This window comes from Cetorhinus maximus, chromosome 12 (genome assembly GCF_964194155.1).
Source record: "Cetorhinus maximus chromosome 12, sCetMax3.hap1.1, whole genome shotgun sequence".
Taxonomy (NCBI): domain Eukaryota; kingdom Metazoa; phylum Chordata; class Chondrichthyes; order Lamniformes; family Cetorhinidae; genus Cetorhinus; species Cetorhinus maximus.
This window is the reverse complement of record NC_135890.1, coordinates 83,824,940-83,838,789: the sequence shown is the minus strand read 5'-3', so window position 1 is coordinate 83,838,789 and position 13,850 is coordinate 83,824,940. Positions and strand designations below refer to the sequence as shown.

General features: G+C 41.1%; 1 protein-coding gene across 1 annotated transcript in view; it reads left to right on the top strand.

Moving 5' to 3' along the window:
- suds3 (SDS3 homolog, SIN3A corepressor complex component) overlaps window positions 1-9,170 on the top strand; it is an 80,133-nt gene extending 70,963 nt beyond the window's left edge. Inside the window, exons 11-12 of the mRNA XM_078554016.1 lie at window positions 414-498; window positions 7,444-9,170. Of these exons, the coding sequence (XP_078410142.1) occupies window positions 414-498; window positions 7,444-7,542 (184 nt within the window). The 3' untranslated portion in view covers window positions 7,543-9,170. The remainder of the gene's footprint in view (window positions 1-413; window positions 499-7,443) is intronic.
- The last annotated feature ends 4,680 nt before the right edge of the window (window positions 9,171-13,850 follow it).

The following is a 13,850-nucleotide window of genomic DNA, read 5'->3' as shown; positions in this document are numbered from 1 at the left end:
AATGAGGCAGAAAGAGCTTTGTATTTAGATATCCTCTAACCATGTCTCAGGATTGCCTCGAATTGCTTCACAAGTGGTTGAATGTTTTGAAGTGCAGTTATTGTTTTCGTAAAGGCATACATACAGCAACTAGTTCATCTTTTTTTATGGTAGCTGAGGGGAAATATTGGCAGGAGAGGGTAAATCCTCACTGCTCTTCTTTGAATTAAGTTCTTCAGCCTTTAATATTGACCTGAGCAAACAGAATGGGCAAAGTCTTTGATTTAACATCTCAAGCAAAGAAGCGATACCTATGACAATGCAGCACTTTCTTAATAATGAGTTCAGGCCTGAGAGTGGATCTTGAAACAGAATGTTTCAGTTAAAAGCAATAATTTGAAGTGTGCTTATAACTGTTGCCATTCCTTCTATAGGTATCACAAAAGTCAGGCGATCTATCTGGAATCCAAGGATAATACGAAGATCAGCTGTGTAATTAGCTCAGTTGGAACAAATGAGGTACTATTTCTTTTTCTGATCTGGGTGCCTTGATGTTTTAACACTCTGACATATTTTAATTTAGGTATTTTCCCTTTAAAGCCTGTCCTGGTAACTTAAACATTCACTCCCTCCACCACCAACACACAGTGGAAGCAGTGTGTACTGTATAATAATTGCACTGCAGCAACTCACCAAGGCTCCTTCAACAGCATCTTCCAAACCCATGACCTCTACAACTTAGAGGACAAAGGCAGCAGATGCATGGCAACACCACCAACTGCAAGTTCCCCTCTAAGCCACACACCATCCTGACTTGGAACTATATTGCAGTTCCATCACTGTCACTGGATCAAAATCCTGGAACTCCCTTCCTAACAGCACTGTGGGTGTAACCGCAGCAGATGGTCTGCAGTGGTTTAAGAAGGCGGCTCATCACCACCTTCTCAAGGGCAATTAGGGATGGGTAATAAATGCTGGCCTAGCCAGCGACGCTCACGTCCTGTGAAAGAATAAAAAAAGAAACCGTGTTTTACAGCGGGAAAACAAATCTTTAATCTCGTTATGCATCTTTAATTCATTAAGAAGATAAATAATTCAATTTTACTGTCAAAATTCAATAACATTCGACTTTTTATGTAGCAAAATCCATGCAGCAATCTGGTGTCACGTTTTTAAAGTCCTCATTTTTATCAATAGATTTTATTTATTTATTGACCTCTCTTTATTGACCATTTCCATCTAGTATTACCTTAAATATTTATCTCCTTTCCCATCATTTCAGATTAGCAAGCTTGGAAATAGTTTCGAACGCCAACTTGACGAGATGTAAACTTGTTCCAGCATTCAGTTCTTATGTAATATATTCTAATTCAGATTAGCATGCCATTTGCTGTTCAGTTTCATTGCTGTTTAGTTATTCCGAAATGTATCTTGATACAATTGGCATGCAGCCTAGGCTTTCATAGTGAAGTCTTGTGTGCTGGAGCAAAACTCTGATGTAATCAACTGAAATGATTATTGTTGATAACATCTAAGAAAGCATCATATTCAGACATTGGTACAATACATTTCTCAGCTTGATTACTTTTGTATATTTGTGGTGAATTTTTAGACGTAATGATCAAAGTTTAATGCTTCTTCACTTACTAACCCATTAAAGTGAATGGGCTGAAAATCATGGACAAGTGAGCACAGATATGAAAATCCCTGCCTAGTATTTATTCCTATTTGCTGCACCAATCCCTGTTGAGAGCTTCTAGAAGGAATACTCTTGCCTCTGAGCCAGACAGTTGTGGGTTCAAATCTCCAGAGACTTGAGCACAAAATCTAGGCTGATACTTCAGTGCAGTATCCAGGCAGTTTATTTGAGGCATTAAACCATCGGTTATATGGGTACGTTAGCATAGTGGTTATGTTACTGGATTAGTAATCCAGATGCCTGGACTACTAACCCAGAGGCATGAGTTTAAAAGCCACAATGCCAGTTTGTGAATTGAAAAACAACTTATATAGCATAATGGAACGTCCCAAGATGCTTCTCAGGAGCATTATAAAACAAAGTATGACACAGTGCCACATAAAGAGATACTAGATCAGGTGGCCAAAAGCTTGGTCAAAGAGGTAGGTTTTAAGAAATGTCTTAAAGGAGGAAAGCGGGTTCGAGAGGAGGAGAGGTTAGGGAAGCAATTCCAGAGTTTAAGGCCTAGGCAACTGAAGGCATGGCCACCAATGGTGGAGCAATTAAAATTGGGGATGCACAAGAGACCAGAATTAGAGGAGGGCAGATACCTTGGAGGGTTGTGGAGCTGGAGGAGATTACAAAGAAAGGGAGGGGCAAGGCAATAGAGGAATTTGAAAATAAGGATAAAAATTTTAAAATCAAGACTTTGCTTAATTGGGAGCCAATGTAGGTCAGCAAGAACAGAGCTGATAGGGGAATGGAACTTGCTGCTAGTTAAGACAAGGTCAGCAGAGTTCTGGATGACTTGGAGTGTGCAGAAGGTAGAATGTGGTAGACCTGTCTGGAGTGTGTTGGAATAGTTGACTCCAGAGGTAACAAAAACATGATTGAGGGTTTCAGCAGCAGATGAGGAATGACTTAGACATAGTCGGGCAATGTTATGAAGGTGAAGAAAATAGGCTGATGACAAGAATATGTGGTCGGAAGCTCATCTTGGTATCAAATGTGACACCAAGGTTGCAAGCAGACTGGATTAATCTCAGGACTGGAGCTTGGAGCAGGGACCGAAAGTAATGGCTTCAGCCTTCCTAATATTTAATTTGAGGAAATATCTGCTCATTCAGCAGTGGTTGTTGGGTAAGCTGTCTGATAATTTAGCAACAGTGGAGGAGTCGAGAGGTAGCAGAGAGGTATATCTGGGTGCCGTCAGCGCACATAAGAAAACTAATGTTGTGCCATGAGATGATGTCGCCGAGCAGCAGCACGTAAATGAGAAATAGGAGGGGAGCAAGGATAGATTCTCTGGCTACGATTAGGTAGATGAGAATGGAGCCTCCCATCCAGCTGGAACAGAGTGGAGAAGTATGGAAGAGGATGGTGTACTCAACCATGTCAAAGGCTGCAGACAAGTTGAGAAGGACCAGGAGGGAAAGTTTACCTTTATCACAGCCATGTAGGAGTTCTGTCAATCAAACAAATCTGGACTAAAAAGCTAGTAACAATAATGGTGACTATGGAGCGATTGGATTATTGGAAAACCCCAAACAGTTCATAATGTTCTTCAGGTTAGGAAACCTGCTGTCCTTACTCAGCCTGGCCCATATGTGACTCTAGCCCTGTGAAATGGCCTAGCAAACCACTAATGCAGCTCTTTACCTTCTCGAAGACAATTAAAGGTGGGCAATAAATACTGGTCTTGCCAGTGACATGCACATCCCAGGAATTAAGAATATAAAAAAAAAACGAGGCCCCCATTTGCTCTCTCAAGGCACTATTTGAAGGAGAAAATTGGAGTTCTGCTTGCTGCCTTGACCAATATTTATCCATCAATCAATATCACTAAAAACAGATTAACTGGTCATTATCTCATCCCTGCTTTATGGAGCCTTGTTTTTTGAAAATTGGCTGCTGTGTTTTCCCACATCACAACAGTAACTCAATGATTTTGGTGGAAAAAAGACAGTTTTCATGAATAGACTATGAATGTTCTACAGATAATATTTAGGAGTTAACTATGAAAATCTGATGTCTGATAATTTAAATAGAACAGAACATACTTAAATTGTGCAGAACCACCAAAAAAATAAATAGCAATTAAATATTGAGGGCTGATACTTGCGTGTTGAATCGTTGGGAACAGTGTAAACCAGGTTGACAGCAACATTCATTTCTTGGTAGTTGAATGATAAAACTGAACTTTGGCTTTCAGTTCAATGTATGTTGAATGTATTAAGTTTTATTTATATGTTCTGGGGTTCTTGCATTCCTGGTTGTAGTATCTCTTCTGGATCCGTTTACCTGGATGTTCTAAAACTGTCTGGCAACGGACATAGTTTTCTACTGCCAGTGAAATACTTTGGAACTAAGCATATCTGTTTGGTAAAGACAGAAAATGCTGGAAGCATTCAGCAGCTTATGGCAGCATCTGTGGAGAGAAACAAAGTTAACGTTTCAGGCCTGTGACCTTTCATCAGAGAACTGGGAAAAATTAGAGATGTAATAGGTTTTGAGCAAGGGCTAGGTGGACAAGGACAAAGGGAAGGTTTGTGATAGGGTGAGGGACAGGAGAGTTAGTCTTCCAGCACCAAAGGGAATGACGACGTGGCAAGGAAAGAAACAAGGAAGCAAAAGATGTGCCAAGAGCAGGTATGCAGCTGACTGAAATAATAAAGTGAAAAAAGCAAAGGAAAGCAAACAAAATGGAGCACAGATAACGGTCTGAAATTGTTGAACTCAATGTTGAGTCCAGAACTCTGTAAAGTGCCTAATCAGAAGATGAGTTGTTGTTCCTCAAGCTTATGTTGAGGTTCACTGGAATAGTGCAGTTGGCCGAGGACATGAATGTCAGTGTGAGAGCAAGGTGGAGAATTAAAATGAATTGGAAAAAGTAATCGTTTGCTTCCAATTTCCACCTTTCTCTCAGTTACACATGGTCCATCCCTGAATCTTCACTTCCCTTCCTTGACTTCTCTGTCTCCATTCCTGGGGATATCAACTTGCATTCATTATAAGCTCACTGACTCCCACAGCTACCTTGACTACACTTCATCACACCCTTCACCCTGTATTGACTCCGTTCCAGTCTCCCAGTTCCTCCGTCTCCATTGCATCTGTTCTGATGATGCAAACTTCCACAACAATGCTTCTGAGATGCCTTCTTTTTCTCCTTAACTGAGGATTCCCCCCACCATGGTTGAAATGATCCTTGACCATGCCTGCCATATTTTGGCAGGCAGAATTAAAAAGAAGCATATTACTAAATGGTGAGAGATTGCAGCGCCCTGAGATTCAGAGGGATATTGGTGTCCTAGTGCATGAATCACAAAAGACTAGTATGCAAGTACAGTAAGTAATTAGGAAAGCTAATAGAATGTTATTGTTTATTGCAAGGGGAATTGAGTTCAAAAGTAGGGAGGTTATGGGCAGAATTTTGCCCTTGGTGGGCATGCGGGCCCCACCGGCTCGACGGTGGGCGGACAGCTGACCCCTGCCACCGAAACGGGGCCCACCGCCATTTTGAGTGGGCGGGCCAATTAAGGCCCGCCCAGCGGCCTGCCCGAAGCTATGCACTTCCTGTGTGGGGGGCAGAGGGAAGCCCCAGCCGAAAGAGTGCACTGCTCCCTTAGACAAAGTGCTGTCTCGGGGAGATTAGTGACAGTGTAAAAAACTTAAAAAATAGAAAAATATAAATATTATTAACATGTTCCCCTCATGTGACAATGTCATACGAGATGGGACATGTTAATAAAAATGACATAAACTTTGTTAAAGTTTTTAAAAACGGACATGAAACCTCATCCCGCCAGTGGATGAGGTTTCATGTATTATCAGAAGCCCGCTGGGACTCCTGGCCTGCCCGCCAGCCTTAAGGTTGGACGGGCAGGTCTTTAACAATCTTAATTATGCTAGTCAATGGCCTTAATTGGCTATTGACAGGTCAGCGGGCGGACAGCGGGCTGCCCTCCTAAAAATTTAAAGGGACCGGGATGACGTCGTGGGTTCCTCCTGCGTCATTTTCCCATCGGCGAGTGGGCCCTGCCCCCAAATCGCCGATGGGAAAATCCTGGCCTATGTTTCAGTTGCACAGGACACTGGTAAGACCAAATCTGGAGTACTGTGTACAGTATCGGTCTCCTTATTTAAGGAAAGATGTAAATGTGTTAGAAGCAGTTCAGAGAAGGTTTACTGGACTAATGTCAGGAATTTGCAGGCTGTCTTATGAGGAATGGTTGGACTGGTTAGGCATGCATCCGCTGGAGTTTAGAAGAATAAGAGGTTACTTGATTGAAACCTTTAAGATCCTGAGGGGTCCTGACAGAGTGGCTGTGTGAGAGGATGTTTCCTCTTGTGGGAGAATGTAGAACTAGGGTCACTGCTTAAAAATAAGGATGGCTCATTTCAGACCGAGATGTGGAGAATTTCTTTCTCTGAGGGTTGAGAGACTTTGGAATTTTCTTCCTCAAAAGGCAGTGGAAGCAGGGTATTTGAATATTTTTAAGGCAAAGCTAGATAGATCCTTGATTAGCAAGGGGGTGAAAGGCTATCGGGGTAGGCAGGAGGTTGCAATCAGATCAGCCATTAGTTATTGAATGGCGTAGCAGGCTTGAGGTGCTGAGCGGCCTACTCCTGCTCCATGTTGGTATGTTCCCGCACTTCTGCTCCCGCCCCTACCCCACCCTTCCAGAACCATAATACAGTTTCCCTTGTCCTCATCTTCCACCCCACCAACCTCTGTTTTCAACTGATCAAATTCTGCATTTCTGCCATCTCCAGCGTGAAGCCACCAACAACCAGATCTTAGCCTCCTGTTTCAGCATTCCAAAGGGACTGTTCCTTCTGTGATACCCTGGTCCACTCCTTAGTTACCCCAACAACCCGTCCCCTTCCCATGGCACCTTTCCATGCACCTGCCCTTTTACCTCTCTCCATATCGTCCAAGGCCCCAAACATTCCTTCCAAATGAAGCAGTGATTTACATGTATTACTTTCAATCTAATCTACTGTATTCGTTGCTCACAATGTGGCCTCCTCTACACTGGGGACATCAAACACAGATTGGGTGTCTGCTTTGAAGAACACCTCCGTTCAGTCCATGAGCATGACCCCGAGCTTCCAGTGGCCTGTCATTTTAACTCTTCACCTTGCTCTCACGCTGACTTTTCTGTCCTTGGCCTACTGTGATACTCCAGTGAAACTCATAAGCTTGAGAAAAAGCACCTCATCTTTTGATTAGGCATTTTACAGCCTTCAGGACTCAACATTGAGTTCAACAACTGCAGACCATAATCTTTGCTCCATTTTGTTTCCTTTCATTTACTTGTTTTATTTTTTTCAGTCAGCAGCACACCTGCTTTAGGCACATCTTCTGTTTCTTCCTTACGTTCATTTAATCGCTCCTGTCTGTTTTTCACCCTATCACAGACCTTTTGTCCTTGTCCCACTCTCCCCTTGCTCAAAACCTATTAAATTTGTAACTTTTCCCAGTTCTGATGAAAGGTCACAAACCTGAAATGTTAACCTTGTTTCTCCCCACAGATGCTGCCATAACCTGAGTGTTTCCAGCATTTCCTGTTTTTATTTCAGATTTCCAGCATCCAAAGTATTCTGCTTTTCCACATATGCTCCGTGTTATGTGGTAGCAACTGTTTAAAGAAAAACAACTCTTTTTAACCTTTAAAATGTTAGATATTGTATTTTGGATGAAGAAACGATATTAATGTTAAAGCTTTGCATTTTCAGTTCCTTCATAGTTATTGATCCGATTGCATTTTTGTTTCTCACAGATATGGGTGAGGAAGACGAGCGATAGCACAAAAATGCGTATATATCTGGGACAGCTACATAGAGGAGTATTTATTATACGTAGGCGATCTGCTGCCTAGCACTCTTGCCAAAACATTTGGAGACTGAGACCTTCCTGTTATCTCTCTGCTCAGAGAATGACTCCTCCCTGGTTTTTGTATGGAAATCTGTATTAATACAAGCAAACTTAGACTGAAGAACATGTAATTTGAAGACTCTTTTCAATGCCAGTTCTGATGATTGTGTATATTTTTAAGAATAAAATTCGCCTTTTCAAGGATTTTTCTTTATTTTCATCATCCTCCAAGATGAAGTTGACCATTCTTTATGGCTGGTAACTGCCAATTTGTGGATCGTTTCATTTATTCCAGGCAACAAGATGAAATGCAGTTTTGCTTCACTGCTGGACAATCTGGGACAACTGAATCTGAACAATTCAGTCACCTTTTTTTTTGGAGAGGAATATGTTTTGTACATGCTGTTTATTTTGTAATAGAATGCTTTACCATAGTCACTATTGGACACAAGCCAAAAACATGTATTTTTTGTTTTTCAAAAGTGTATTAAATAATCTTGTTTCTTTGAACAAAACAACTTGAGTTTGTTTTATAGTATTCTGTAACCTTTAAAAAAACTGAAAATGGTGGCGGCAGCCTGTGATTATTGTTAACACTGTTATGTTCTACATTACAAAGTTCTACTGTTTTCCCTTAAAAATTAGTGGTTTACAGCCTCTAATATTGGAGCAGAATCCAATCAAATGCTCTAATTTCATGCTACTAACCTGATTGCCAGTGTACAACTATATTTTGAAGTTGTCCCTAAAAATGCTCATTGTAAATCACAGATCATTCAATAAGCTTAGAGCCTCCTCCATTTGGTTTGGCTTTCAAGAAGCATTTGAAATATTTGAAGCATTTTGCTCCGACGGAAACAACATTTGAAAGATGTGATTAAATCAAAAAATATTCCCTTTGTCGTTTAGTCACTGGCGATACTAAAACTAGTAACTAAGGCATTATCGCTGTTTATATAACTGCTGTACCACAAAGGGTCCGTTGGAGCTTTTGCTGTTGCCTCTACCTTCCTCACTATCATTTAATTCTGCAATTGAGTGGGGGCATTGTTGAGTTGGGAAAATTGAATTGTGGGCTTTAGAAATTTTGAGATTTGATGTAAGGACCTTGTATTGGGGGGAAAAACAACTCAGGATAAACTTAATTTTTGTTTTGGATCAACCCTCTCTAGAAACTCAATGAACTTCAAAGCATATTAGCTCTCTTACTTGGATGGTACTGCTGCTAAATCTTGTTTATTAAAAGCAAAGTCATGTTAAGTCTGAAATTATTTGAATTCCCCATGCAGCAAGATATGGAAATTCGATTGATTACATGTCCACCAAAACTTGTTCTAGTTTGCTGGGTAGGTGTCCTAAAAGCCCACAATTTATTAGTAGCTGTGCTACTCAAATTGCATTTTTTGTCAATACGATGGTGTCATTTTCATAAATGTCCATTTAGACTTTTTTAATACAATGTTGGGGATTAGAATTGCTGTACATACATGGCCCATGGTGACCTTTGAGTTACAGATGCAATTACAGATATTTGAGGAATATCATGATACATCAGTATAATGAATAATACAATCAAGACAGCAACTTCATTTTATTCATCTTTATCAACTGAAATAAAAAGTTTTTGCACTGTTTGTGTCATTCCATACAGTCTATTTTTGATTAAAATAAAGGAAATTAGTCTTTATTTTTGAAGTGGTATCTTTAACAAGATGCCAGCTAGTTTTGGAGATGCTGTTGAAGTTTGAAGCCCTCATTGACATTTTGACTGACAAGAGAGAATCTAACCATCATCCCTTGACGTTCAATGGCATTACAATCGCTGAATCCCCATTATCAACATCTTGGGGGTTACCAGTGACCAGGAATGGTGGACCAGAAAAATTGAACTGGACTAGCCATATAAATACTGTGGCTACAAGGGCAGGTCAGAGGCTAGGAATCCTGCAGTGAGTAAGTCACCTGACTCCACAAAGCCTGTCCACCATCTACAAGGCACAAGTCAGGAATGTAATGGAATATTCTCCACTTGCCTGGATGAGTGCAGCTCCAGCAACACTCGAGAAGCTTGACACCATCCAGGACAAAGCAGTCCGCTTGGTTGGCACCCATCCAGAAATATCCACTCCCTCCACCACCGATGCACAGTGGCAGCAGTGTGTACCATTTGCAAGATGCAAGGCAGGAACTCACCAAGCCTCTTTAGACAGTACCTTCCAAACCCACAACCACTGCCACCTAGAAGGACAAGGGCAGCGGACAGAGGGAGCACCACCACCTGGACTTTCCCTTCCAAGCGACTCACCATCCTGATTTGGAAATATGTCACCGTTCCTCCACTGTCACTTGGTCAAATATGGAACTCCCTCCTTAACAGCACTGTGGGTGTACCTATACCTCATGGACTATACCGGTATAAGAAGGCAGCTCACCACTATCTTCTCAAGGGCACTTAGGGATGGGCAATAAATGCTGGCCTAGTCTGAGAGGCCCACATCCCATGAACGAATGAAAAAGATGGCCAGACAAGAAATTGGTATATTGCTTATGAATCCCAAACAATTCTACCATAATGTAATACAATAGTTAATACTCTCAGGATCCTCTTGTTTTGAAACAGTACAGTTCACCCGAATGGTGAAAGTTTAAAAATATGGCCGAAATGTAAGAAAAGTTGCCATTTAAATTTGTCCTTGCTCCTAATTTAAATAGCATTCAATCATGGGAGTATTGGATTATTGACATGTAGTGCTGTATTCTTTCACTGTGCAGATAATTTTTGAAATGATCATGACAAACTTAACAAAGACAAAGATTGCATTATATATCTCCTTTCATGTCCTCAAAGTGCTTAACAGCCAAAGAGAAACTCTTTCTCTTTCCCCAGATGCTTTCTGACCTGCTCAGTGATTTCTGACATTTTCTGTTTGTAATTGCTTTTGAAGTATGATCATTGTTATGTAGGCAAATATAACAAGATAAATGACCAGTTAATCTGTTTGATGGTGGTGTTGATTCAGGGATAATTGTAAGACAGGACGCAAACTTCCCAAACTAAAGCAAACTACTTCAGATTCTGAAAATCTGAAATAAAACCTGAAAATGTTGGAAACTCTCAGTACGTCAGGCGGCATCTGTGGCGAGGGAGAAGAGTTAATGCTTCAAACTTTTGATTTTTCACTGGAAGAGTCATCTTTGAATAGAATTACCTGAACAGATTGGGTAAACCTCAGTTTAACATCTCAACTGAAAACTGCATCTCTAACAAAGCAGCAATTCCTCTGCACAATATTTACTTGTCAGATTAGATTATGTGCTGAAATTCTGGAGCAGAGCTTGAATTTAACACAGGCAAGAGTGCTTTCACTGGGCCAAGTTCGTAACTGTAATGACAGTCAACTATAATGTTCTGCTACTTGTCCTGGCTTAGTGGTTGTGGGGATGTTTTTCTGATTTCTACAGTTGTGCTGGCATTAAATTAAACTTTCAGACCACTTGTACTGCTATGCATACTATTTAAAATTTTGGCTGTGATCCCCTGTTAGCACAGTTTGTTCAGATGTGGATCTTAGTAAGTACTGTACAGAAAAATAAACCCCATCAATCTCTTGAACAACATCAGTAAATGCCCAGAGATAAAAACAAAAAACTACTGCGGATGCTGGAAATCCAAAACAAAAACAGAATTACCTGGAAAAACTCAGCAGGTCTGGCAGCTTCTTCTCTGCTGATGCTGCCAGACCTGCTGAGTTTTTCCAGGTAATTCTGTTTTTGATCAGTAAATGCCCAATTGTTAACTTGTTGGGCTGCTAGTTTCTATTTGTGCTGGTGAAGAGCTGGTAACGCACTCAGAGGCGTGCAGGTGTTCCTGGTACTAGCAGTCAGTGCCAATGAAAATGGCTTTATGTTGCAATAATTAGGGTACTGAAACATAAGGAAACTGAAACCTGAAGTAGTCCTGTGGCAAGTCAAATACCACATGGACTGCAGCAGTTCAAGAAAGTGACTCACCATTCCTCAACAGGCAACAAATGCTGGCCTTGCCAGTGACACTGTCATCCCGTGAAGGAATTTTAAAAAGTCAGCAATTACTAGGTGAGAGGGGTGTATGTATTCAGAAATTTTAATTTTAATCACTGTCAATAGCATTTTGCTCAGTTTTAAAATTCATATCCACGTGTTCAAATCTCTATGGCATTGCCAACCACTTTGTCAGTAACCTTTTCCAGCCCTTCAACCCTCTAAGAAATCTGCATTTCTCCAATTTTGACCTCGTGCCACCTCTACCATTGGTGGCTATGGTTTCCTAAGCTTTGGATTTCCCTCCATAAAGCTCTTCTTCTTCCCTACTCCTTTAAGACCCTGATTACAATTGATCTCTTTGATCAAGCTTTTAGTCACCTGTTCTAAATATCTCCTTTGGATCAGTGTCAGTTTTTGCCTGATTACACTTATGTGAAGCTCCATTTCCATTGTTAAAGCTATTATATAAATGTCAATTGATGTTTCATTTACATGGTTGGAATTATAGTTTTGGAAAGGTGAATGCTGCCTACTATTACACAAATTCATAGATGGTATACAGGATCTTAGACTCTTTGGGCAGAATTTTGCTGTCGGCGAGTGACATGGGATGACGGGCGGAACCCCTGACATCACCGCGCCCCATTTAAATTTTCAGAAACGCGGGAGCGCAGCAAAATCAGCTGCAGGCCTGCCGACCTGTCAATGGCCACTTGAGGCCATTGACAGGATCAATTAACCAATTAAAGGACCTGCCCGTCCAACCTTAAGGTTGGCGGGTCGGCCAGGAGCCCCGGCGGCAAATAGAGAAAACATGAAACCTCATCCAGCAGCAGGATGAGTTTTCATGTAGAGTTTTAAAAATTGTAATAAAGTTGTTTTGTAAATTATGAACATGTCCCAACTCATGTGGCATTGTCACATGAGGGGACATGTAAGGGATTTTTCTTTTCTTTATTTTTAATAGTTTTAAAAGTCGAGGTGATCTCCCTGAGGCTGCACTTAGCCTCAGGGAGATGTGCGCTCTATCTTGCACATGCGTGAAAGAGCACACTCTTGATTTTAGGGATTCCCCCCGCCCGCACAGGGAGCGCATAGCGCTTTCTGGCGGACGTCATGCTGGGCGGTCCTTAATTGGCCTGCCCACGTAAAATGGCGATGCGGCCCCAATCGCTGGCTCCGCGCCCGCCCGCGCTTGGGTCAGGCCCACCCGCCCGACAGGCAGAAAATTCTGCCCTTTGAATTGCAGATCTTATTAACCCCTCCATTTGCATTGGACAAAATAAATGGGAGGGAAACTAGAGAAACTGGGGCTCTTTTGATGAGAGGTGAGAACATTAAGAGAAGATCTGATAGATACCAAAACTGTGCAGGGTTTTGATAAAGCAAATGAAAGAAAGAAAGACTTTCTTATATAGAGTGCCTTTCATGACCAAAGGATGTCCCAAAGCACTTTACAGCCAATGGAGAACTTTTGAAAGGTAGTTGCTATTACATTTGTAGGAAATGGGAAAAATCTATTTCCTTTTGGTCAGTGAAATCTTAATCAGAGGCCATAAATTTAAGATCACCTAAAGAATAAAGAGCTACTTATGCTAATGTTGTTGGGACATGTAACATCCTACCAGAAACAGTGATAGAGCAAAAAGCAAAGTGGCTAAATATTTGAGAAATAAACATTTAAAAATTGGTGACATGGGACTAAGTGAATAGTGCTTTTTGAAAATTAGCACAGGTGTGATCAACCAAAGGACCTCCCTGCTCCTGAATCCACATTCAGCAGGGTGCCATTCAGTATCTATCTCAATCTGCAATGATTTGATGAACATTATCCACTAATGAGGTTGACCCTAACACTTCTGCTTTGTAATTTTTCTAATTTGATGACAGCTTATTCATAATTTTGAAAGATCGCAGAAAATACAGGTGGACATTACTTTTAATCAGTTGGAATGTGACCAAAAATAATTTGCACAGGATTGTTACGGCGCAGAAAAGAGGCCATTTGGCCCATCATGTCTGCACTGGCTCTCTGAATAAGCAACTCACCTAGTACCATTCCCCTGCCTTTCTTCATAACCCTGCACATTCCTTCTTTTCAGATAACCATCTATTCCCTTTTGAATGCTTCAATTGAACCTGCTTCCATCACACTATCAGGCAATGCATTCCGAACCCTAACCACTCACTGCGTAAAAAAGTTTCTCCTCATATCACTTTTGCTTCTTCTACTCATTACTTTAAATCTGTGCCCTCTCGTTCTTGATCACTTCATAAGTGGGAACAACT